Raw genomic sequence first — 25,882 nt, 5'->3', positions numbered from 1 at the left:
ATAGATTAAAAAGGGTTATGAAAGATGTAATAAATACAGATCAGTCAGGGTTCCTACCGGGAAGATATATAAAAACTAACATGAGAGTAGTTATTGATTTAATAGAATATTTGGAACTTAGACCCAGTAAAAGAGCCGGCTTTGTACTAGTGGACGCGGAAAAAGCGTTTGACAGCCTATCAAGATCCTTTCTCTATAAGGTTTTGGAAATGGCAAGGCTAGGCGAAGATTATTGTAGGGGAGTTAAAGCAATATATCAAAAGCAAATTGCAAATATAATTATAAATGGAGATAAAACAGATTGGTTTGTAGTGGAAAAAGGAACTAGACAGGGGTGTCCCCTTTCACCGATATTGTTTATTTTATCACTGGAAGTACTGCTGAATCAGATAAGGGCTGAGGAGGAAATTACTGGAATCACACTAGGAAAGGAAATTTTCAAGGTGAGAGCCTTCGCGGATGATATCCTAATAACAACAGAGGATCCAGAGAAGAGCATTAGCAAAGCATTGGAAATAATTAGAAAGTTTGGGGAAGTATCCGGATTCAAATTAAATAAAGAAAAAACCAAATTATTAATAAAAAATGTACAGGAAAAAGACCAAAAGAAATTAGAAGAGGAGGTGGGGTTAAAAGTTGTGAATAAAGCCAAATATTTGGGAATAGATATCACTATGAAGAACATAAATTTATTCAAAAATAATTATGAGAGAGTTTGGAAAGAAGTTAAAAGAGATTTGGATAGGTGGAACAAATTGCATTTATCATTGTGGGGAAGGGTCTCAGTTATCAAAATGAATATATTACCAAAAATGCTTTATCTATTCCAAACTATACCGGTGATAATAAAAGAGGATTGCTTCGATACCTGGAGGAAAGACATAACTAAATTTATATGGCAGGGCAAAAAACCTCGTATAAAATTTGGATTATTGACACAAAAGAAGGAAAAGGGGGGGCTCTCACTACCAAATTTACGATTATATTATGAGGCAGAATGCTTAATATGGATGCGGGATTGGATGAAATTAGAAAATACAAAAATTTTGGATCTTGAGAGCTTTAACTCTAGCTATGGTTGGCATGCATACCTGAATTACGGAAAAGCTAAAATAAATAAAGAATTTACCAACCATATATTAAGAGGGGCATTATATAAGGTTTGGGTCAAATATAAGAGGTATATTGATTTGAAAACGCCGCTATGGATTTCTCCCATAGAGGCTTATGCACGCAAAAAATTAACCACTGATACAAAATGGCCTATATACAAACAATTAATAGAAGAGCACCATGAGGGGTATAAATTAAAGTCATATGAAGAATTAAAATGTTATGGTATCAGTAATTGGCAATATATACAGTTGGTCAATATATTTAGAGCAGACAAAAAGATAGGTTTTGCAAAAGAAGATTCATTATTTGAAAGAGAATTCATTGAAAATAAAAGCAATTTGCTATCCAGAACATATAATCTATTACTGGGGTGGGACTTATTTCAAGAAGAGACGACAGAATCTATGATCAAATGGTCCCAGGATCTCGGTCGGACAATACAAATCGATCAATGGGAGAAATTATGGAAGCAGGACATAAGGTTTACGGCTTCTTATAATATAAAAGAAAATTTTATCAAAATGTATTTTAGGTGGTACTTAACACCTGTAAAGATGGCCAAAATATATAAATTGAAAAATAATTTATGTTGGAGATGTAATCAGGAACCTGGCACATTTATACATATGTGGTGGACGTGTCAAGTAATAAAAAAGTTTTGGTTAATGATTCATGAAGAATTAAAGAAAATGATGAAAAAATCGATAAAGAAAAAACCAGAGATTTACCTATTAGGTTTATTAAGTGAAGAGATCCCCCCAAAGAATAAGACAGTGTTCTTGTATGCGTGCACAGCAGCCAGGGTTCTAATAGCTACATATTGGAAGACATCCAAAATACCAACGAAAGAAGAGTGGATAAACAAGCTTAGTGAGTACTTATTAATGGCCAAGCTAACAGTAGCCTTGAGAAATCAACCGAAACAAAAGTTAAGAAGCGAATGGGAAAGTTATGATGAATATATAAAAAAATATTTTTTAAAAGAGGGTATGTTCACATGTTTAGAATAAAAAGATATGAAGGGTTATAAAAATAAAGAGTGGAGATATAAGATAAGAGTGATAGAGGAATACAGGAAAGGAAGAATGCATGCAGAGAAAATATATAAGTGATGGACTATAATTAGAAATTGAAACCAAAGTGAAAAAAGAAGTCGGGTAAATAAAGGAGGGAAGCTTATGGGGGTGGGTAGGAGCTGGGGGGTGATTGGTAACTGGTGATTGGTAAATGGTGAAACTCTGTATATTTTGTTTTTTTTTGTTTTTGTTTGTATGTTTGTTTTTTTTTTTGTTTTTTTTATTGTTATGATTATTATTTGTGGATATTACGGATTATTTTTTATGTTCATTGATTTACAGAATATTTGTTTATTGTTTATGTTGAGTTGTACAAAGATTGATGCTTAATAAATAAATGAAATTCAAAAAAAAAAAAAAAAAAAAAAAAAAAAAAAAAAAAAAGAGCTGTTTTACAGTGGAACAGACTCCCTCAGGAGGTTGTGGACTCTCCTTCATTGTAGGTTTTTAAGCAAAGGTTGGATGGCCATCTGTCATGGATGCTGTAGTTGAAATTCCTGCATTGCAGGCGGTTGCACTAGATGACCCTTGGGGTCCCTTCCAACTCTATAATTCTATGGTTCTATCACACTCCAGCAGATGACTAAAGTGACTGAGCTGGGATATCAGGGTTCAGGTGGTCCCTAAAGTAGCCTGAACCTAAGTTGTTCAGAACTTTGTAAAGCAATACAAACGCATTGAACCTGGTTCGCCTGTAGATGGGCAGCCAGTGCATATATACTCGAGTATAAGCCGACCCGAATATAAGCCGGGGCACCTAATTTTACCCCAAAAAACTAGGACAACTTATTGACTCGAGTATAAACCGAGGGTGGGAAATGCAACAGCTACTGGTAAATTTCAAAAATAAAAATAAATACCATCCTATGCCTTTCCCAGCTGTTGGCGGTGGGGTGGGGGGAGAAGCAGCGAGGAAGGACCCCTTCCTCGCCATGTCTCCCTCCCCACCGCTTCACACAGAGCAGGCATAGGACAGGGGTTCAGAAAGTCGCAGGGCTTCTCCAAACCCCCAGTCCTGTGCCTTTCTCTGCCACCGCCTGCCTCACTCGAATATAAGCCAAGGGTGGCTTTTTCAGCACATTTTGGTGCTGAAAAAGTAGGCTTATACTCGAGTATATATGGTACTTTAACATTGGTATCACATGCTGTCAGCCAGATGCCTCCATCAGCAATGTAGTTATAGCATTCTGCACCAGCTGAAGCTTCTGAACCAGGCCCAAGAGCAGCACCCACACAGTGTGTGTTACAGTTATCCAGCATCGAGGTTACCAATGCATTGACTACAGCAGTTAGGACTTGCAGTAAGCTTCAGGCTAGAAATAAAGTTAAAAGCAGAAGGCAAGCTCAATGCAACTCAGCAGTAGTAAAATTCACTACAGAACCCATTTTATTTGTGAGGCGTCTTGAACTGTTTCAAAATATTAATAAAATAGTTTCTCTTATTGCTGATTATTGGGAAGTATATTTATGCAGACTGACTGCTGATGAATTGAACTTTTTTTAAAGAGCAAGTCATCCTAAATAATAGAAAATAGTAAGGATTGAAAATTGCAGCTACAACATTTTTTTTAGGTCACTGTTCTCAAATACTTACTGAAAATAAGTTCCACCAAGATTAGGATAACAGATTTGCATATAATTGGTCTGACCCAGAGAGTCTCATGTAGACTGCCCACTCAGACTGCCACAGTTTTTGTAAATTGCTCTGGGTTACTCTCTTGTGATGAAAAGTGACATAACCAACAACGGGGTTTTCAAACTTTTTCTCTTCAGTGGACTTTTCCCATTTTGACTGAAGTACCAAGGAATGACTATGGATTGCAGAAGATTCCAGGGCAATTTCCAAGGAACCCAGAAAAGAGACAAAGAGAGTTGCAGACCACAAGCTTTGCATTGCAGAGGGTATCTAGTTCAATTTCTAGCATTGCCAAGTAAGATCTCAGGCAACTAGTGATGGGAAAGATGTCTGCCTGAATTTCTGGAAAGCAGCTGACCATTAGAGCAGAGGAACTAATACTTAAATACTTGGGACCATACTTGGGCTATGCCTTATGTTTATTATCACTCCAGTGGTACCTCTAGTTACATACTTAATTCGTTCCAGAGGTCCATTCTTAACCTGAAACAGTTCTTAACCTGAGGTACCACTTTAGCTAATGGGGCCTCCTGCTGCCGCTGTGCAGCCACTGTGCGATTTCTGTTCTCACCCTGAGGTAAAATTCTTAAGCCAAGGTACTACTTCCAGGTTAGCGGAGCCTGTAACCCACAGTGTTTGTACCCGAGGTACCACTGTATTCACTTTTCAACTTCATCACTAAACCTGCTTGAACCAATCATACTCCTAGAATATAGGTAGGCAGACTTAAATATAGGTAGGCAGACATGTGAGATCTCCTTTTTCTTTTTTTACTAAAACCCCAAATCCTCCAACCAGAACAAAAGACACACTTAGAATTAAAACATTTTAAACCTAATAACTTGTTTTTAATACAGTACAACTGACAGAGCTTTCAGCCCTTCCACAAAAAGATCCCCTCCCCTACTCCTAGCTTTCTTCATTTCAGCCATATAATGGGGGAAGGAAATATTTTGTTGTTGCCATTGTTGAACCACCAGGAGTGTGTTCTTAAAGTAAATTGCTGGCCAACTTAAATAGCAATGTCACCTGCAAAACCAATGAAGTTTCCACCTTTTTACTATGCCATTCTTTCCCACTATAAATACAAGAGCAAATCCTCAACATAAGAACTGAGGTAAATGGACATTAGAGTTATATAATCCCACCCACAGTAATTTCCCCAAAAGGAAGATAAGCCACTTGCTTTCTAAATACAGGCGTTCATCAGGCGGATATAGTAAGGTGCACGTTTCAGCAAACCATTTTTTTAATTCCTGAGGGGAGCAATTCTTGCAGCTAATGACTGGGTGTATGCCATGCTGCTCAACATATTACATGATCCCTATCTTAATGACAGCCTATTTGGTTAACTACAAGTTACAAATATAATTATAATGCCCAGTCTGCTCTATTAGATTGTGGATACATTACATGGGGGATAACACAACTGTCGACACCAGTCCACTGACAGGAAGGCTGCTTCTGAAAGCCAACCCTGAGCCCGCCAGACAGACTGTACAACCAAGTCAGTTGTGCTTGTAATAGCTTGCCCATGCTGGAACTAAACACAAGGAGCATGTACTGGGAACTCACACCTTCTGACATGTATATATTTAGTAACACAATGACTAAGGCATTCCAGGCTGAAGACAGGTGAAAATAAGAAATGTACTTCTTATTCTGTCAGCAGCTCCTTGGGGAATAGATTTTAGATCGGCAAATATCAAGGATCTGGTGACAACCCAAGAGGCTTCACTTCTGAATTCATAATGGGTCTATGGCCTGCAAGCCATATCACCTGGATGCCATGGAGAGGACAAACAAGCTGGGCTCAAGGACAAAGGGAATACCGTAGTTCTAGCTGAACTACACTTGTATAGAGGGAGCAAACGTAGGAGAGGACATGACATTTGGTTGGGTTTCTCACTTTGCAATGCTAAAAAAATATAAAAAAAGCTCACAAGAGAAATATTCTCAGATGAGCAACTTTTCAAATGCATGCTAACCTGTGCTTAAAGAGTATATGTGTGGCCCTGTTTCTCAGCATTTAAGGAGAGCCTTTGACAGTGCTCTGTATCAGACAGAATAAATCAAGGGAGATGTGAGAATAGGTGCTAGCTGTATCCATTTTGAAACTCACTTGCCCAGCATGAAGACAAAAGAGATCCCATGAATACAGTTGCCCAAGTATTCCATGACTGCTTAAGAAGGGGTGGTTTCCAGCCATACTCAAGTGTTATCTAGGGGTACTACCGGTATGTAATATTTGGCAACCTTAACAAATCAAAGTTGTACTAAGCTTGCTTTCAAAGTAAAGAAAGTATTTTAAAACCATAAATGGGTTTCACTGTATAGGACTGGGGAGAATTCAAGCAGAGACTTCTTAAAACTTGCCAGAGTACAAGCTGACCCTGAATGACTGCAGAGAAAGACGACTGTACACACTATGTCATTTCCCAGGAATGAACAGTTTGCCTGTACTCTTGCTCCTCCTGGAATCAGACCCTATAGGTTCTCTTCAACTGGCCAAATTAATTGTTACCAGCACAGTTTATTTAAATTTTGTCTACAGAGGTAAGAAAAAAACTGAGCCTTCTTTCCTTTCACGCTGTATGATCTGCATTGGCATTTGCTTTTCAATAGTTGGGATTAACCAAAATTAGTCATACATTTTTCGTCTGAATCAGAATCCAGCATTGAAATGGTTCTTCATTTGAAGACAGACCTTATTGAAGTCGAGTTGAACAACCATGTTTTGAAAGAACCTCTGCAGTTCCCCCTGCAGTTCATGTCTAGAGGCACTCTATCAAGTACTAAAGTGAAAAACAAAGCCTTTCACAAACTTTTGCTACTAGAAATAGCTTCAGGAGACTTGAAAGGCATGCTGAGTGAGTAAATCCAGGCCATGTTATGTTCACACTAGAGGCATGCACAAGCCTTGTGAGAACTGGGCTCTCTGGATAGCATAGGCTGGTACTGAAACACCTGTATAGCTTATTTCAGAGGAAAACAAAGTCTAAACAACATGCAACCCTCTCATGAATCGTACAGTTTCAACCATATACATATTTTCACGTGAGATAGCCTGACTTAAACCAGCTAACCCACCTCATATACAAGGAATAGCCAACCGGTGACCCACAACATGGTTTTGCATCATGCCCACAAGCCATTACAAATATCTCACCAGGCACAGAGTACAGGAAGTATTTCAGCTTCCCTGATCACCTTTCTGCCATTCTCTACTCCATCTGCACATGGTTTGGAAATTAAGATAGCACCTCTGGCCACTTTCAGCAAGGGTGGAAGAGGAGATATTTCTGTCCTTACAGAATCCTCCACTATATTCCAAGCTGAAAAGATGGGTTTAGGAGAGTCTAGCCTCCCATTATTATGAAGTTAGCTGTTGCTGTCAGGTTTGTTTTAACATTCATTCATTCATTCATTCATTCATTCATTCATTTCACTTATTAAGCCACCTAGTAAATGTACTTCTGTAGCTGACATGTAATATTTTAATTTGGTTTTTAATTCTAACACCAAAATTCAATAAAAGCCACCCACAACAATAATACAATAAAATCAGCAAAGCATAAAACAGCACATGCAAGTCACTAATTACTAATTCACGATCAGTAGCACATCCCTCCAAAAGCAAAAAAGAAAAAAGCCTGTGCAAGTACGTCTGTCAGATGCAGCATCTGACAGTTTATTGAGACCAAAAATGGCTGCAACCTTTTTTCCAACCGCCACCTTTGAAATGATTGCTCACTGAAGATAAATGGCACTGTGCTGTTCTTTAGGGGGGGGAGGATAGGTAATTGAGCGCCCAATTTTGTATGTGTGGCACGAAACCATTTTTGTCCCAGAAATGCTCTCGAGCCTGTTAGAATAGCTCACAGGCATCTTTAATATAGCAGGGATTGGAGGCTGGATGACCAGAGCGTGAACCCAACACAAGGTTCCACTTTTCATCAAGATTTCAACTAAAATATCATAATGATCCTGTAAAACAATTGCAGCCAAGGATGCAACCACTGGAAACCTAACTCAGACAAGCTTTAACTCTTTTACTGTATGTGTATTTCCCTGTAGGCTCTACACACAAAAATTGAAGACAGTAAGCATTCAGGGCCCAATTATCTTCATACAAAGTTTTTACATATTTTAATACACTGCACACATTATCTACAATGGCAGCCTGCAAGCAATTCTCAGCAGGGGGTCAGGGCCATAGCCACCTCTATCAAAGGAGCCTGTTAGTGATTAGCACAGCTCCTACATCTGCTTCCATACCCTTCCCTTTACCTCTGTTGGTAACTGAGGTACCAATAAAAAATAATGGAAGGGAAAGATTTGGCCCAAGGCACCTAACCTAAATCACATTATCAAGGCACAAACATATCAGTTCAAAATGGAACACAAATCCTTCAGACAAGATTCAAGAAACCACACTTTAATAAGCTTTTAGGTTCGTGTGGACCCAACAAGAAACTATGGTTTAGCATCATTAGAACAAGCTTAGCTTCTCTCTAGGACTTGCACACTCTTCTCCCCAACCCCCATGCAACCATGAGAAGACATTTAGGTCCTCTCTTATTACCAGCAACTTGCCATGTTATCTACATCTTGAAAAACTGAATTATTTTACTATGGTTAATGGAAACAATCTAACTTCAAACCATAGTTAAGAGAGGCTGCCATGCTTTCACTAATCACCAGTAAGATTTAGGGTTCGGATACTAGACTAAACTGTGGTTTATCTGAAATTGAAGTGGAAGCTTCCAATCCAAACTCTTCCTTGCAGCCCCACCAGGCAAGGGGGAATGTCTGAGGGAGGCTAGGTTCATTCTTTTAACACAAAACCTACATAACTGTTAAGATAGCTGAACTCTATATACTCATAGAGCTTTCTCCTATAAAAATAATTTGAACAAGGATACAGTATGTACTTTAAGACCTGGGTATCTCACCTTGCTAAAAGTTTGCTGAAACTGCTAAATCAATGTCCCTTTTCTGCCATAAGCAATGGTTTCTGTGATTCCTACTGATCTCTTGCATTAAGGCCTTCTAAAAAAGGATCAGGGGCTAAATGGTAAATGAGGGCACGAAGAATGAAACAGCATCTGACTATCTTTTGTTAAGTCATTTTCATTCACTTGCAGTGTACAGTAGTTTTTATTTAGCCTGGGATTCAAATCAACAGCTCATGATTTTCTTTCTATTACTGTGATTTCTGTGATGGAAAACAAAAGAGTTTAATGACCCAGGGTGGAAGGATTTGGCATTGTGAACTTCCATTGCCAGAGGCAAAGATTTTTTGCACTGAAGCCTTGATGTCAGAGCAACCAATTAGCATAACTGAGTCATACCTTGGTTGCATTATTAGATGGGTTATCTTTCCCCCAATATTAAACATGCAACGTGTACTTCCTAGGCAGCTATAAAATCTGCTTTAATATATACATAAGCTCAGACAGCAGTGTAGGCAAAAGTTACTCAGGCGTAAAACCTCCACCTTGCTTCAGAGCAGAACATTTTCAACACATGAACAAGATCAAAAACCTTTAAAAAGTGGGGGTGGGGGAGAGAATCCATCATGCATACTGATTGACATTAGCATATTTTTATGAAGTTGACCTCCTCATAAGATTAATTTTTACCCCAACTCTGAAATACTGTACCAAATTATTTAGCTAAACAGTAAAAGTGAAGTACAAATATAACTGTGAGCCAGCCATTAAGGGCCTAATGTATATTTTCACAATAATCATTCCTTCAAGTGGTTATTATGGAAAGAAACCAAGGGAGTAGAGGTTGGTAAAGAGAAGAAAAAAATGTATCTTATAACCTATGATTCACTAAGGAGATTAACAATGTTCAAATCTCTAAACATGGAAAATAAATCAAACCCACCATTGGACTGCAGATGTATCACTGCTAGAATCTGCCTATGGTAAAACATTTCATTCCTTGTATTCAAAGATAAAAGTCACACAAGAGCTCTTAGTTATCATAAGCTCAAACAGATTCTGTTTTCAAGAGGATTTTTAAGCCTCCATCCAAAAACTGGGCACCTAAGTGAATGACTCATCTTTGTACTTGGGTGACTATTTTCCTTTAGAAGAGAAAGACTGCAGTGCATTTGCCTCAATTTATTCCTTCGCTTCATGTTTTCAAACTGGAGTCATGCTTTGTATTTTAAAGAGAACAGAAGACTCAGTGGGAAAATGACGCAGACTTGTAATTTGCAGAGAGGATTATTTTACCTTCAAGAAAGAGGGGGAGAAGAGGTATTGTAATTAGTTTACTTTTTCCAAGCTAAAAAAGGGGAATGGTTTGTAATCTAGGTTCTCACTTGGATTGTAGATTTAAGGAGGAAGTAAGCTTGGCATGCTGCATTCCTTACAGAATATTAATGCTTTTAAGTGACTCAAGTTGTAGGCTATATGACATCATTTTTACTACATTATTCTGGCATCTTTTTAAGAAAAAGCATGTAAATGGGAGTTTTGTTTTTCAAAGGGGTTTAAGCAAGGAGAGCTGCTTAACAGAAGACATGTTCATCATTCACTCAGGCCCTGGTTTTAGAGAGCAATCCCTCAAAAATTATCATGGGCAAGTATTCTTTGAAATCAAAACTGCAGACTAGTAAATTGATTAGGAACCTGAACATATCCGGCCCCCACCCCAGATGGTTTGTCCCAACGTTTTCTTATTAAGTCAACAAATTCCAGCTACATTATCAACATGCTCTCTCCTCAAAGAAGCCCAGTGCTGTATTTGATTCCACATGCAGGTAAGGGGATTCCTGACCTATATCCCGATAAAGAGGGTTAGGCATGGAAATTAAAATATAATTTGTCCTTAAGACTTGTTCAAAGAACCACTTACAAATAATTTTCAGGAGACAGTGAACTACTTTCCTAAGGGAAGAATAGTAAAAACCCAGGGGGGAAGTAGAAGGCCTTTATGTGACAGAGTAACAGAGAGAAAACAGAATATGGGAGAAGGGAGAAGAGAATAGTAACTTAAAGTAGGAGAGCAGAACAAAAGGGTAGAGAAAGTGACAATTTTTTGAAGAATTGGCTAAGAGGAAATGAAACATGTGAATACACATCTTTAGAAAAAAGGGAGAGGAAACAGGACAAACTGGAGAAAGTGATTAATCTTTAAAGAAAAAAAATGCTTTAAAAGTTCATGGTAAAAACTGAGGGGGGAACAAAGGAAAAAGGTAGAGGGAACAGAAAGAGGGAGAAGGAACCAGGAGGCACATCACATAGAAAAATATGAGGGCAGAAAAGGTAGTAAAAATGGGAGGACAAAGTTGCAAAAGGTGGAAGAGCATAATTGTTTAGGGAACAAGAATTAGCTGCTCAGTTCAAAACTGGAAAACAACATAAGAGGGAGGAATACAGAATTCCACAAGCCAAAGTAAGGAGGGGCAAAAGATCAATGATTTGCAGGACAGAAAGAGAATTAAAAATCTGTAAAATTGGCACCACCAAAAACATGGTTAAAAAAGGGAGGGAACAGTTAAAGGTAACATGCTGGGGGAAGGGCGGCCAAAGTAGCAGCAACTTACAAAGTAAGAAATTCCAGAGTAGCCGTTAGTTTCAGAACGCGCACATACACACATAAGGCCCTATGGCACCTTAAAAGACTAAAGGGAAAGTGCAGATGATCGGAGTAAAAGGGAGGAATAAATGCAAATAAAGCACCAAAGAAAACATAAAATCAAAATAAATGGGGCAAGGGTGAGGGAGCCAGCACTTATTTTTAATAATAAAAGGCAGCAAAAGTATCTTGGGACAAGAGAAATAATGCAGACCAAAAACTACTAGGAGCCTGGAGAATAAAAGGTGTAGAGAATTTTTAGAGGGGGTAGAGAGGACATGGTAAGGATTAGTTAAGGAGTCCCAAAGCAGCAGAAGTATTGAGGGAGAAAAATAAGTAGCTGGAGAACACAAGATGTAGAGGAGATTGCAGCGAATGAAAAGTATGCAGAAAATCCTATTTTCCATTGTGGGAGTGAGGAGAGAAAAATAATTTAAGAATCCCAATTAAACACAGGGTGGGGGGAGAGATGGAAAATGCAAAAAGAGTTGAGGGGAGAGAAGAAAGTAGAGTGTACAGAGAATCTCATAGCAGGCATTTGGAGGGAGTTGGAATAAAGAATGCAGCCGAAAATGTGGTGGCAAGGGAAGAAGCAAGAGAGAGCACAGAGAAGCTCATGGAGGGAAGAGGGAAAATTAGTAAATGAGTCCTAAAGAACTGAGGGGAGCCAAAGAATGCAGCAGCTGAAAATGCGAGTGGGGAGAGGGATATGCAAGGGGAGAGGAGATTAATTAAAATCGTAAACAATTAGGACATAAAAAAGAACTAAGAGCACACACACATATATATCAGTAGAAAAATCCAGTGGGGTGGAGAGAAAGAAAAACTAATGTGTCAAGGAGTTTAACATATAAAGGGGCACGGATACTTGAGCACAAGATGAGAAAAAGCACAGAAGCCCCAAGAAGTACAATAATATATATGGGAACAGGTTTTGTTCCCCTTAAAAGCCACCGATATGAGCCCAAGATGGAGTGGGGGGGGGACTCTAGAATGGGTGGGGGAGAAAACACTGGATGGTCCCCTTAAAAAAAGAAACATCGGCCATCAATATCTGAGCAAATACGATGAGCAGACGGGAGGGCGGAGGGCAGCCACCACTCCCCAAATTAAAAAGAGAGCGAGCTCGAATTCCTCCCTCTCTGGGAAGAAAAAATGGACACACAAAAAACGAAGGCAAAGTATTTTGGGGGGGGGGAGGGATGAGGAAAACCACCTACGCAAAACAGGTTTGTTTGTTTTTCGGTAGTGGCGGGGCTGCTGTTTCGGATGCAGGCGGCTGCAGGGGGGGGGAGGGTGCGGGAGAGAGGAGAGGAGAAAAGAGAGAAAGAGGGAGAGCGAGCGCGCTATAGCCGGCCTCCCACAGCGCCGTAGAGAGCAGCTACATTCTCCTCCCTCCCTCCCTCTCCCTCCCGCTATTCCGCCCCCCCTCGCGCGCGGCTATTCTAGCGGGTGGGGGGGTCGCCCGCCGCTGCTGCTGCAGCTGCTGCTGACAGAGCGAGCCGGCCCTTTGCAAGAAGAATCAGGGCCTGGCGGGGAGGGTTGTGCGGGGTGCCTCGTGCGGGGGGGGGGAGAGGCAGGCAAGCGCGGGAGGGAGGGAGGGGGGGTTGGGGGAGGGAGAGGCGGGGACATTTAAGGGGGGGCTCTTCAGAAGTGCGCGCGCGGTGCGGGGGGGTTGGTTTTCAAGAGGGTGGTCGTCTTTTCTCCCCTCACCTGAAAGAGGAACGCGGTCCAATTGGCTTCCATGGCTTTGGAAGCGGCGGTGGCGGCGGCCGGGAATACGGAGGGTTATATATATATATATATATATGTTTTTTTAAAAAATAAAAAATAGTGCCTTCTGTATTTAGATAGATAAGTTTTATATATATCTATATCTATATAAATGGTGCCTCCCTCTCTCTCCTCAGGCCCGGCGGCCTGGTCTTTTTGCGGCTCCTCACAGCGCCCGCTCGCTCTTCCTGCCTGCTCGCCTCCCTCTCCCTCTCTTTTTTTTCTCTCTCTCTCCTCTCTCTCTCCCCCGCCCGCCCCCCTCCCCTCCTCCCTCCCCGGGCCCCCAACTACATGGAGCCGACAACAAAGCACAAGCGGCGGCGGCTGGGGCTGCTGCGGCGGCGGCGGCGGCGACGGAGGAGGAGGAGGAGGTGGAGAGGAGGAGGCTGCTCAACATGGCAGCGCCACAGCGGCCGCGCTTCCGCTAACCCGCGGGCCGTACCATCGCCCCGAATAGGGGGGTTCGGCGGGGAGAGGAGAGAGGGCGGAGCCGGATGAGGAGCCGGGGACCCCGCTCCTCCGCGCCCTGGCTCCAGGGTGGCTGAGCTCCGGTGCGGTGCGGGGAAGAGAGGGGCGAATGGGAGCCTGGGGGGGAGGCGCGAGGCGAGGGTGGTGAGAAGGGCACCCCCACGGAGGCGCGGAATGGAACGGCCCGCTCTCCTCAGGCTGCTGAAGCGCGGGGCGGTGGGGGGGGGGGAGGTGGAGAGAGAGAGAAGCGCTTGAGCCGTTTTTGAGCTGTGAGAAGATGGAGGAGAGAGGGCTGAGGGTGAAGGCCCGGGATGGTCACCAAGGCTATTCCCCGTCCCGCCCTCACTTTTTAAAAAATGAAGCCAAACACAGAGTGTCCTGTGAGGTTGAAAAGCAGGGAAGAGGAATTCCTGTCAAAAACAGCATCTTAGAGGGGAGGAATTCCATTTTCCCCTGAGAAATATTAAAATCCACAAAAATCTGCTTCACACAAATATGTATACAGCAATAGGTGTTGCCTAACGAGGAGAAATCTCCCCAAAGAGAAAGGCATACCCCCCCAAAAAAACCCAACCATACACACAAGAAGATGACAATATGAATTATTTTATCAAATGGGCTTCTCGCATGCCTTTCAAAACATAATTAGCTTGTTATAACGTTCTGAAGCCAATGTCACCATTCATAAATAATGAGCCCAGGCAGAGCACTTCCATGTCAAACCCAAATCCCCAGCCTAAAATTCAAAATTGCAACATTGGGGAAGTTTAGAAAGTTGTGTCCTGCAGAAAAAAAGAATCATGCCATTTACACCATCTAAGCTTGCAATCCTAAAAAGACTTACATGGGTGTAAGTCCCATTTAAAATAATTTTACTTTCTTCTGAGTAATCTTAGGATTGCCCTGTATAGCAGTTGGCTGTAAGCCTCATCTAATGCAATACGATTTACAGCTAACTTACATATACAGAACCCTGTACAGATTTCTTTAGTAATGTAGGGTTTCCTTATTCTAATCTGAAGTACAATTTGTCAGGTCAACAGCAGAATCCTGCATGTTTACTCTGAAGAAAGATTATTTCTGAATAAAATTTATTTATTAAGATACTTATATCCTATCCGTCATTCTTCAGCATAAAACAAACCACTGTTAAAAACGGACTCCCAGACTTGCATAGGATTGTGGCAGACAACTCCAATCCAATCCAATCCTAAATGAACTTGGAAGTTAAGTTCAAGTAACGTTAATGGGACTTCCTACTCAGTAAAAGATGTTTGGGATTACACAGAGTCTAGAAAGCAATTCAACATATGTGGTGCCAAGTTATTAATAAGTGATTGGATATAATTGCCAAATTTGGCAATATTGGTTTTTTTAACTGTTCATAAACAATGGTCTTAATCTATGGCTTGCAGTATATTGATTCTATTAGCTCGACCATGTGTGTATTCCTATAGTTTTTGCTTCTTTATTTGATTCTCTCTACTTCATCTACTCTCCAGCCATCCATACAATCTAGGCATTGTCTGTGAAAAGTTATGCCACAGTAACAGAATCTCTAAGGTTTATTTAGTATGCAAACTGGGGTATCCTAGAATAAGAAATATCTGTCAACCCTACTAAACATCTAATGGAAACATGGTTCACACATTCAAGACCCACTCGGAAGTTAGCTGCCCATTGTGTTTCGCTCTTTGGAGAGGCCCGCACCTCTTTATAATGCCCCAGAAATCCAAGGAACAGAAAGTAGTACGGTACTGGATTGTGGTTGAAAAATATAGATTCACCCCAACCCTAGAGCAAAAACATCTGAATCCAGTCAAAAGTTAGCTAGTCAATAGTGGCTGGGCACTGCCCCACCAAACTAATTTCTGCCCTCGGATAGCCCCCACCTGCTTGACATCTTACTTACATGGGAAGCTGCCTTAGAGTCTTAGACCAAGTCAGAGCATTTGGTGCCTCTAGCCCAATACTGTCTGCACTGACTGGCAGTGGCTCTCCAGCATTTCAGGCAAGGAGGCTTCCAGCTCTGCCTGGAATTGAACTTGGGGCCTGCTCTGCCAAAATTTTGCACCGTTTCCTTCCTTCTAAACATGTTCCTGATCAGGTTTCTTAGCCAGCTGTTCCCTCCAAGCAGAAAATCTACTCCCCAACTCTGCATTCTGTTGCTACAGAGCATGATCGGTCCTTCGTGGGCTGTTTTTAGCTCACTTAGATTTCCCCCACTCCAAATATTTGGGGATCACCTGAGCAGGTTTCCACTTCCCTCTTGCTTCAATCACAGTAGCCACTTTTGGGCTACCATCCTGCTGGTGGTATTCACCACCTGAGTTTGCTAGTAGAAGCAGCAATTAACAGTTGATTGCTGTTGTCTTTACAAAATATCTGCTGGTCAATTAGCCAGGGGACTAGATGACTGTTTAATTGGTCACATAGTGTTTAACTGATTAACAGATCAACAAAACAGTTACAGCTCTACTCTTTAGGCAAATGCCACTCAGGTTGTACACCCAGTTAGGGTTGCCAGACTCAATAGTGAGGACAGGACTTCTGTGCCTTTAATTGCCCTGCTCTCTTTTGAGTCTGGAAACCTTAAAGAGAAACCAGCAGACCCTTTGGGTTTCCAGGCTCAAAAGAGAGCAGGGCAATCAAAGGCACAGAATTCTTGTCCTCTATTGAGTCTGGCAACCCTACACCCAGTACACACCATACAGTAAAAGCACATGACTTCCCCCAGAGAATCTTGGGAACTATACAGTGGAACCTCAGTTTATGAACACCTCGGTTTATGAATTTTCGGTTTATGAACGCTGCGGACCCATCTGGAACGGATTAATTCATTTTCCATTACTTTCAATGGGAAAGTTCGCTTCAGTTTATGAACGCTTCAGTTTATGAACAGACTTCCGGAACCAATTACACCCATGCTTCAGTTTATGAACGCTTCAGTTTAAGTACTCCGCGGACCCGTCTGGAACGGATTAATCCACTTTACATTACTTTCAATGGGAAAGTTCGCTTCAGTTTATGAACGCTTCAGTTTAAGTACTCCGCGGACTGTCTGGAACGGATTAATCCACTTTCCATTATTTTCAATGGGAAAGTTCGCTTCAGTTTATGAACGCTTCAGTTTATGAACAGACTTCCGGAACCAATTGTGTTCATAAACCGAGGTACCACTGTAGTTTTTTAAGGCTGCTCTGTGTGGTGGGTGGGTAAACTACAGTTCCCAGAGGTTTTGTGCTTTTTAAAAAATATGTATGATATAGAATGGAAAACTCTCATCCTGCAATTCAAAGTCAGCCTCTTAAGGAAGTTTCCAGCAGCCTGATTACAATATGTGTCTTTATTTTGGATCTTATTTGTGTGGAATTGTTAGATTTGTACTTTTTGATGTTTTGTTCATTGTTTATGACTGTTTTTGTTAGGTTTGTAGTTATGACATTTTTTTTACGGGTTGCACAAGCCGCCTTGAGAGTGGTTTTAACTTTGGAAAGGCGGCAAAGAAAGAAAATGATGGATACATTATCACCATATAACCATGTCAAGGGGTGGGGAAACTTGTGGCCCTCCAAACTATATTTGGACTACTATTTGCATCACAGCTAAACTTGGGCAGTGCTAATTGGGCTGATGGGAGTTGGAATCCAACAACATCTGGGGGAAACACATGTTCCCCATCTCTGCCCTAGGTACCATCACCTGTAGAAGGGGCACAAAATGGGCTATGATGCTACGAAATAAATAACCTCACAATAAGTCTGCTGAAGTTAGTAGCCCATAACAAAAGTCACTGGTTTATTTTATGATTACTTTTATATGCCACATTTCCTCCAAAGTGCTCCAAGTGGCACTCTCCTGATGTCATCATCACAACAACCCTGGACGGTAGGTTAGGCTAAGGGACAGCGACAGGCTTTTGGTCACCCAGTTAGGTTTGTACCTGGGCAAGGACTTGAACCATTTGTGGACCTGCAAAAAAAAAGTCATTTTTAGAGGTCCTTGCCTGTCCCTGCCCCCTCAAAAAAAGAGCCTCAAACCCTAAGAATAGTATTTACAAACCTTGGAATAGTATACTCAGCTCAGCTCCCCTAATAAGAACTGCAAAGTAAAGCACCATCAGGTACCGTAGTCTCTATCCAAGCACCAATGGCATTTTCACACATTGTTCCAGTAATGAAAGCCATGCAACCACCTATTCACAGGCAAAACGGGATCCTGGAAACACAGGAAAAGAATTCAACAAACCTCTACATTTTAAAAGCCATAACTTTACCCTTAAAGGGGCAAAGTTTGCTGAACAAACCTGTTGACAATGTTCAAGAAAACTTCAGAAACCAAAGCGGTCAATACATAGTCTGTTCTCCTTCACAGAGCAGATATATATAACTTTAGAGCCCTGCTGGGTAAGAAAGACCAAAGGTCCTGTTTCCCCACAATGGCTAACCAGATCCTTTCAGGAAGACCACAAGCAGGATGTAAAACCCACAGCCCTCTTCCGATTGCTTCCCCCCGCCTTATGATATACTATTTCTGAACCTGGAGGTTCCATTTCGTTGTGACAGCTCATAGCCATTGAGCAACCTACCCTCCCATGAGATTAGCTACCCCCCTTGCATCATTTCCCTGGGGTGGAGGGCCTGCAGCACTCCAGATGTTCCGCTTCTATCACCCGTAACCCTTTGCCATGTTGGTTGAGGCCAATAGGAGTCCATGCCCAACAACATCTGGAGGGCCAAAGGTATGTCTCATCAGTGATTTATACAGGTCACACTCGGTTTGGCTTAACATCAGAATTTTAATTAAGTTACTTAATAAATAAATAAATAAGCACAGAAATCAATATATTTGTCCTCCACACAAGAGCTTCCCTCGGGAAGAAAAGTCACCAGTATCTGCGTAGCTCAATTGGTTAGAACGTGGTGCTGATAATTCCAAGGTTGCAGGTTTGATCCCCGTATGGGGCAGCTGCGTATTTCTGCATTGCAAGGGGGTTGGATACACAGAAGAGAAGGATGGATCGAGAACCCAGTTTGATCAGGGAGTTGGGGGAATGGACTCTGTTACATATTCTGTTGATGCCAGACTGGTCCTTCGTAGCGACCGCCGGGACCACATAACACAGGTCCAATGTGAGAAGTGAAGTTACAGGGAACCAGGCAGAGGGCCTTCTCGGTAGTGGTGCCCGCCCTGTGGAACATCCTCCCATCAGATGTCAAAGAGTTAAACAATTATACAACTCTTAGAAGACACCTGAAGGCAGCCCTGCTTTGGGAAGCTTTCAATGTCTGATACATCATAATGTTTTTTATATTCTGTTGGAAGCCACCCAGAGTGGCTGGGGTAACCCAGTCTGATGGGCAGGATATTAATATTATTTAGCATGTTGGAATATCTTCTATTGTGGAAGTGAAAATATTGGGTGTGGGCTGTTACTGGGGGGGGGCTTTAAAAATAATAAAAGAAAGTGGTTTTGTTTGTAGTTTTGCGGGTGTGTAGTTTTATATTTACTGTATTGGCCTGTATCCAATGCCAGCCCTATTCAAAGTAGACTCTTTTGTGTCATATGTGGTGTTGGTTACACTTGGAGTAGACCCATTGAAATGAATGGACACGGCCAACTTTGGTCCATTCATGTCATCAGGTCTGTGCTAAGCAGGGCGTAGTGGGAATACAACCGCCTGAAATAAATGGGCATGTATAACATGGATCTATTAACTTTACAGGGTCTATTTGTGTAGAACTGGTCCACTGAAAACAACCTTCTTGCTCTTACTGAAGTACAGTGGTGCCTCGCTAGATGAAATTAATTCGTTCCACGGGTCTTTTCTTATAGCGAAAAATTCGTGTAGCGAATCCCATAGGAATGCACTGAATTTTTTTCGACTTTTTTTTTGCCCATAGGAGCGCATTAATTGAATTTCAATGCCTTCCTATGGGAAACCGCAATTCGCTAGACGAAATTTTAAGTAAAATGCATTCGTATAGCGAGGCAAGCTCCGCTTGAAAAATCCTTTCATTAAGCGGAAATTTCGTTAAGCAGGGCATTCGTTAAGCGAGGCACCACTGTACATATATCGACTGCTTCCTGACTGATTTTACTATAAGTCACCTTGATTTCCCCGGAACAAATAAATAAATATACAAGGTGACAAATAAATGCATATAATATTGTTGTTTTTAAAGCCAATAAAGAAAGGAGCAGGCAATAAATAAAATGGCAACCTTAATTTTTCTTCACATATTTCATGGTGAAGTCCTAGCTGGGGTGGGCTGAGTTGGGGGCAGGAAGTCCCTGCACTGGATTACAGATTCATGTTAAACCTTGCAGGAATTGCTAATATTTCAGGGGATACCTAAGGTTGCCCCTTTTCCTCCTGTGTCTTTTAACAGGAGGCTGTTGTGCAAAAATTAAGCAGGTGAAGGTTCCTCACATCGCTTTATCCCTAGATCCCCTGTTAGGAAACACTTTGCCTGTTAACCTTGTTTCATTTTGGTTTTTTTGGTCAGTCCACTATTGAAGACACAGGAGCAGGGGCAATTAAAAAGTTGGCAACGGTAACCATCGCAACCATCTAATTTCTCCCGCCGTGCATGCTCTTGGACCTTATATTTTTCTCTGTAATACCTTTTCTTTCTTTTTTTAAAAAAAGCAGCTAAGCCACTGATCTGCAAAGCTTTCTATTGCCCCCCCCCCCCGTTTGCTGCTTTTCTGCTCCATCGTGGATGCATTTCAGCCGTGCTCCTTGAAAGGATTCCCTTCCACACAGTGCCAATTATGTGTTCTCTGGTGGCATCTTTCATATGACTGCAGTGTACCGACTTCACCTCCGTGGGGGGGGGGGGCGAGGAGAAGCAGAGTCTTAAAAACAAACGCTACAAAATCCACTTGAAATGGCAGTGCGGAGCCAAAAATGCAGAAGGAGGCTGGCATATATATTCCTTGTTTTGCAATGTGCCTTGCAGATTTGAGGTCCTTTTATCCCCACCCCCTACTGCACAGGCACTCAGATCCACATTCCCATACCCCCAGAAATATGCTGATGATGCTACTTTGAGAAGGAGATGCCCCATTAAACCGGAGCTCCTTGCTTGTGGCAATCCACCAGGGATGTGCTACTTCCATCGAAAAGGAAGGGTGTGTGTGTGTGTGTGTGGGATTGACTGCAGCTACAGGCGAGCTGACAGCGGAGGATGCACAACACAGCTCAAAAGAAGGCCAAAGGGTGAGGTGGTGGCTATTGATCCCCTTGCAAAGGGTCACTCAGCTCTTCCAAACACTTCCCCCCCACCTCCTTCCGCCGCCCAGCTCCTTTCAGAGTTGGATTTACCTTTCTGGCCTATATACGGCATACGTGTTTAATACAGGCTCGCTTTGGCGAGTAATTAAAAACAAACCTCCAGGAAACGCAAGGCGAGAAAGGAGGCCAGCCGCAAAAAAAAAAGAGAATAAATCTGTGACACCACCTGGATGAAATTCAGAAATCGAGACGCATTAGAAAGCCACATAAGCAGCGGGAGGGGAAGAAACCAGGCAGCTGATTAGATACAGACGTTCTAGCCCGATCTAAAAGGGAAATGTAGAAATGTGTCGGGAATCTCTTCTACAGACACACAGGGGTGGAGAACTTGCTGGTCACGGAAGAAGGGAGTTGCAGTCTAACAATAATGGGAAGAGCCTGGGTTTTCTCCGTCTCCGTCTCACGCAGATCAGAGACTTACAGTGCAGTGCTATGCACGCCTACTCAAAAATATCGCAGAAGGGACCCCAAGGCTCATCTAGTCCAGCCCCCTGCAACATAGGAATCTCAGCTGAAGAATCCATGACAGGTGGCCTTCCAACCTCTGCTTAAAAACCTCCAAGGAAGGAGAGTCCACAACCTCCTGAGGGAGTCCGTTTCACGGCCGAACAGCTCTTACTGTCAGAAAACTCTTCCAGATGTTTAGTCGGAATCTCCTTTCTTGTAACTTGAAGCCATTGGTTCGAGTCCTGCCCTCCAGAGCGGGAGGAAACAAGATTGTTCCCTCTTCCACGGGACAGCCCTTGAGATATTTGAAGATGGCTACTGTCACAGTGGCGCTGGTGGCTACTCTAGAGTAACGACTCCTCACAGCTCTGCATTTTTATCCTTTTATTTAGTGCAGTCTATTTACAGTGCTGAAACAGTGCTATGTACATGTTGTCAGTCGGGTGCAGAACCTCCGAATGGAGATTCCCGCGTTTTCCTCCAGCAAAGTAGCCTGGGGATACTAAATCTCCGCCCACGTCGTTTCCTGCGCAATTCCGGGGTCGCTGGGATCGGTCTTCTTCCCGCGGTTTCCCTGTTTCCCCCTTCCGTTCCCAAGCGGCGCCTTGGCTCGGCTACCTTGCCCGAGCCCTGGCTCCTACTTCCTGATTCCTCGCTAGAAACATCCCCCTCCCCACTCCCACTTGCGCTGGGCGAAGAGCTTGTGTTTAAGATGGGAGGCGGCTGTCTATAGCTTCTGTCCCTCACAGCTACCCTATCTCCTCTCACTCTCCTCTTTTCCATGCAGCTCCTTCAACCATTCCTCATAAGGCCCCTGGTCGTCTGGGTGCCCTCCTCTGCAGACATTCCAGCTTGTCAAGTCAGTTGCAATGAATGGGCCTGTCCCATTCCGCCACCTGAGGCAAAAAGGGAATGTGCCGCCCCCGCCCCACAGCATCGCCCTCCTCCCGCCACTGCTGGAATGCACACACCCCCCCCTCACCCTCACCAAATGGCAAGTGGGGGAGCACTCCGCAAGGCCTTGATGCTCATCTTCTGTCAGGAGCCGGAGCCAAGCCATAAGTCAGCAATCAAAGAAAAATACTCAACTCTTTATTCAAGGAACCCCAACGATGCAGGCCTAGTGATCCCACTTCTGAAGTAGGGCTGAGCAATGTCTGGTTTTCAACATTTTAGACCCCTACGTAGTAGCAGTTGCCAGGACATTGCCCCATTTGCCTCTGCGTAGTGCCATCCTTATTTTAGACATTGTGATATATGAGTACATTCATACTGTACCTTGGGAGTCGAACGGAATCTGTTTCAGTAGTCTGTTCGACTTCCAAAACGTTGGGAAACTAAAACGCGGCTTTTGATTGTCTGCAGGAAGCTCCGGCAGCCAATTGGAAGATGCAGAAGCCGCGCTGGATATTTGGCTTCTGAAAATAGTTTGCAAACTGGAACAGTCACTTTTGGGTTTGCAGCATTCGGGAGCCAAAACATTTGAGAACTAAGCTGTTCGAAAACCAAGGTACGACTGTATTGCGATGTTTAGCTGGTGATATCAACAGCTACTTAGGGGTCTAACACTGATACATTTTAACTTAAAGGTAAAGGTATCCCTGACCGTTAGGTGTAGTCGCAGACGACTCTGGGGTTGCGGCGCTCATCTCGCTTTACTGGCCAAGGGAGCCGGCATACAGCTTCCAGGTCATGTGGCCAGCATGACAAAGCCGCTTCTGGTGAGCCAGAGCAGCGCACGGAAACGCCATTTACCTTCCCACCGGAGCGGTACCTATTTATCTACTTGCACTTTGACGTGCTTTCGAACTGCTAGGTTGGCAGGAGCTGGGACTGAACAACAGGAGCTCGCACCATCACGGGGATTCGAACCGCCAACCTTCTGATCGGCAAGCCCTAGGCTCAGTGGTTTAGACCACAGCGCCACCTGTGTTTTAACTTACCGTATGTTATATGTTTTACTTATGTTATATTGTTACAACTGTTATTCTATACTACAGAGCAACAGGGGCGGCAGAAATCATGAAAGGAGTGGTGACTGGACCCATGGTTTTCCCCACATTCCAATTTTTTTCATAGCACACACACACATCGTGATTCCTGATATATTGCCATGTTGAGTATTATGAAACTGTTACCACAATGTGAACTTGAGACCAGTTTTGGACAATGTACATTGCCCTGCCCTATTCCTAAGTCTCCTCCTCTCCAGGGTCTTTCCCAAGCAGTCATAGACTGAGCCTGCACAGAACCCGCCTCTGCTCTGCCCTCTTCATACCTCTGCAGGTTCCGGGAGACCAGGGGAGAAGGGAGCTGGTCACAGCAGGAGGGGGAGACTCCCTGGCTACTTCAGCAGCCAGGCTCCAGCCTCCACTTCTGCCTCTGCTTCTGAACTGCTCTCTGCCACAGCCTCTTCCTGCTCACCAAACCCTGCTATCTCTTCTGTTTCTGACACCTGCTCCTCCAGTCTGCTCCTTCTTCTCCCTGTGACCACTCATCGTCATCCCACCACCGGCTCTGAGGCTTCTTCCCCGGGGGTGCCCTTGGGGGTCCCCAGCTGGTGCCTCCCACCACACCTCTTGCATACAGCCAGTCTATGGCATCTTCTCTACCCCAGTGGTGAGGAAGACAAACAGCAATGCCACATTCTGGAAAGTCCCCCTTTGACCAAAAAGTCAGAGAGAGGAGGTGTTCCAGTGGTGGTAGAAGTCATCGGGCAGGGTGCTTGTGTTTCTGCTGCCTGAGGCAGATGCTTCACTCCGCCGAATGGGCAGGCCGGCTCTGCAACGAATGCATGCTCTGTGTGCATGCTTTGGTGTGCAGCAAGGTGTGGGGAACTTCTGGCCTGCCAGATGTTGCTGAACTATAACTCCCAGCAGCCACAACCATTGCCCATATTTCTGGGAGTCGTAGTTCAGCAACGTCTGGTGGGCCAAAGGTTCCCCACACCTGGTGTACTGGGTTTACAGCCACAGGCGGCAAATTCCATAGGCTGTACTCACACCATACATAGATAGAATATGACTTCCCCCAAAGAATCCTGGGAACTGTAGTTTTCTAAGGGTACTAAGATGCCCCAGGATGCTTTTAGGTGGATTCATGTGTTTTCACACATATATGCAGCCACAGAGAGTATCCTGGGAGTAAGACCCATTGAAATCAATCAGGCACATTCCCAGAAAAAGTATCTACAGTATAGAGCCATTGACTGCAATCCACTACACAGAAGTAAACATGCATAGGAATCTCTTCAAAACAAAAGTAGGGGGAAAAGTCATTTCTCTTCTGAATGGTTAAATTATCACATTGCTTTTATTAGTGTTATTCTGGGCCTTGATAGGGCATGCTGTACATATGAAGGAACATTCATTTATTTAAAAAAAAAAACAGCTGGGAGCGTGTGGCGGAGGGACAGCATGTGGAAGCAGTTCCTTAAAAGCAGCTGGAAGTATCTAATGATTTTAAAGGAATTACAAAGGTTGTTCAAATTGCTTTTCCTCAACTGTAGTAACTAATATTTAAAATGAATTTTTAGGTAGTAATTAACCCATTGTAATTAACCAACATGAGTCTGACCAAACTGCGGGAGGCAGGGGGAGAGAGGAGTGCCTGGTGTGCTCTCGTCCATGGGGTCACGAAGAGTCGGACACGACTAAACAACTAAACAACAACAACCCATTGTGGTTAAGTGACCAAGCCGATGAAACACCTTTCTTTCAATCAACCCTTTTGAGAACTGTGAATGGCTTTTCAGAGGGAAACTGTGGCACCGGGAATCCAAAATGGGAGTATTAAAGCCTGTCTCCTCTCCATTCCAGGATCCCAATCTGGATCAGGGCCCTGCCTCTGCTATATATATATATATATATATATATATATATATATATATAATGTGGGTGGGTGGGTGGGTGTGGGTGTGTTCGTGTGTGGGTGTGGTGTGGTGTGTATAAAATTCATTTCAGTCCAAAGACCCATAAAAACATTTTCAAAAGCAAAATAAAACAGAAATACTGGGAAAGGGCACCAAGGTGGTGGCTATGTTTTATCCCGAGTACTGTATCCAGGTTTCTGTTTCTTAATACTTCCGTGAGGAACTTCGCTACAACCAGGGTAGTGTCATTTGACATTTTCTCCAAGGAGGTACTTGAGGTGGAATATTTTGGATTTTCCAGTTAAATTTACCAATAGGGGTTCAATTAATTGACCCCTGACTTGTTTGAACTGCTCACAGTGTAGTCTTCTTCTTTGGCGATCACTTGTAGCCGAGCAAGATTGTCTTCCATGAACACGGTCTTAGCGGTGTGTCCATAGGTGACTGTGGAGGACAATTCTGGAGCCACACGTCCTTCCACAGTGGCGACAGAGGTTTCTGGGCGGGAGTTGATCATGGTGAGGGTTTGCCAAACATTGCTTCCTCTTAGCACGTTTCTCCCTTTCGTTCTGAGTTCAAGCATCTTCAAAGTCTA

At 43.0% G+C, this 25,882-nt stretch overlaps 1 protein-coding gene and 1 long non-coding RNA gene across 7 annotated transcripts in view; one reads left to right on the top strand and one right to left on the bottom strand.

Moving 5' to 3' along the window:
• Positions 1-13,573, bottom strand: part of VEZF1 (vascular endothelial zinc finger 1) — a 34,968-nt gene extending 21,395 nt beyond the window's left edge. For 2 of the 6 annotated variants that reach the window (XM_035139379.2, XM_060268526.1), the window contains exon 1: positions 13,141-13,572. In XM_035139379.2, the coding sequence (XP_034995270.1) occupies positions 13,141-13,173 (33 nt within the window). In that variant the 5' untranslated portion in view covers positions 13,174-13,572. Of the gene's footprint in view, positions 1-9,726; positions 12,586-13,140 lie in introns of those variants that run through there. The other 4 variants (XM_060268525.1, XM_035139376.2, XM_035139377.2 and 1 more) reach the window with 4 other exon arrangements.
• LOC132593242 (uncharacterized) overlaps positions 1-25,882 on the top strand; it is a 329,416-nt gene that overhangs the window by 47,754 nt on the left and 255,780 nt on the right. The gene's annotated exons all lie outside the window — the stretch shown is intronic.

The sequence above is a fragment of the Zootoca vivipara genome, chromosome 15 (assembly GCF_963506605.1).
Source record: "Zootoca vivipara chromosome 15, rZooViv1.1, whole genome shotgun sequence".
Taxonomy (NCBI): domain Eukaryota; kingdom Metazoa; phylum Chordata; class Lepidosauria; order Squamata; family Lacertidae; genus Zootoca; species Zootoca vivipara.
The sequence above is the reverse complement of the archived record's forward strand: the minus strand, read 5'-3'. Positions and strand labels throughout refer to the sequence as shown.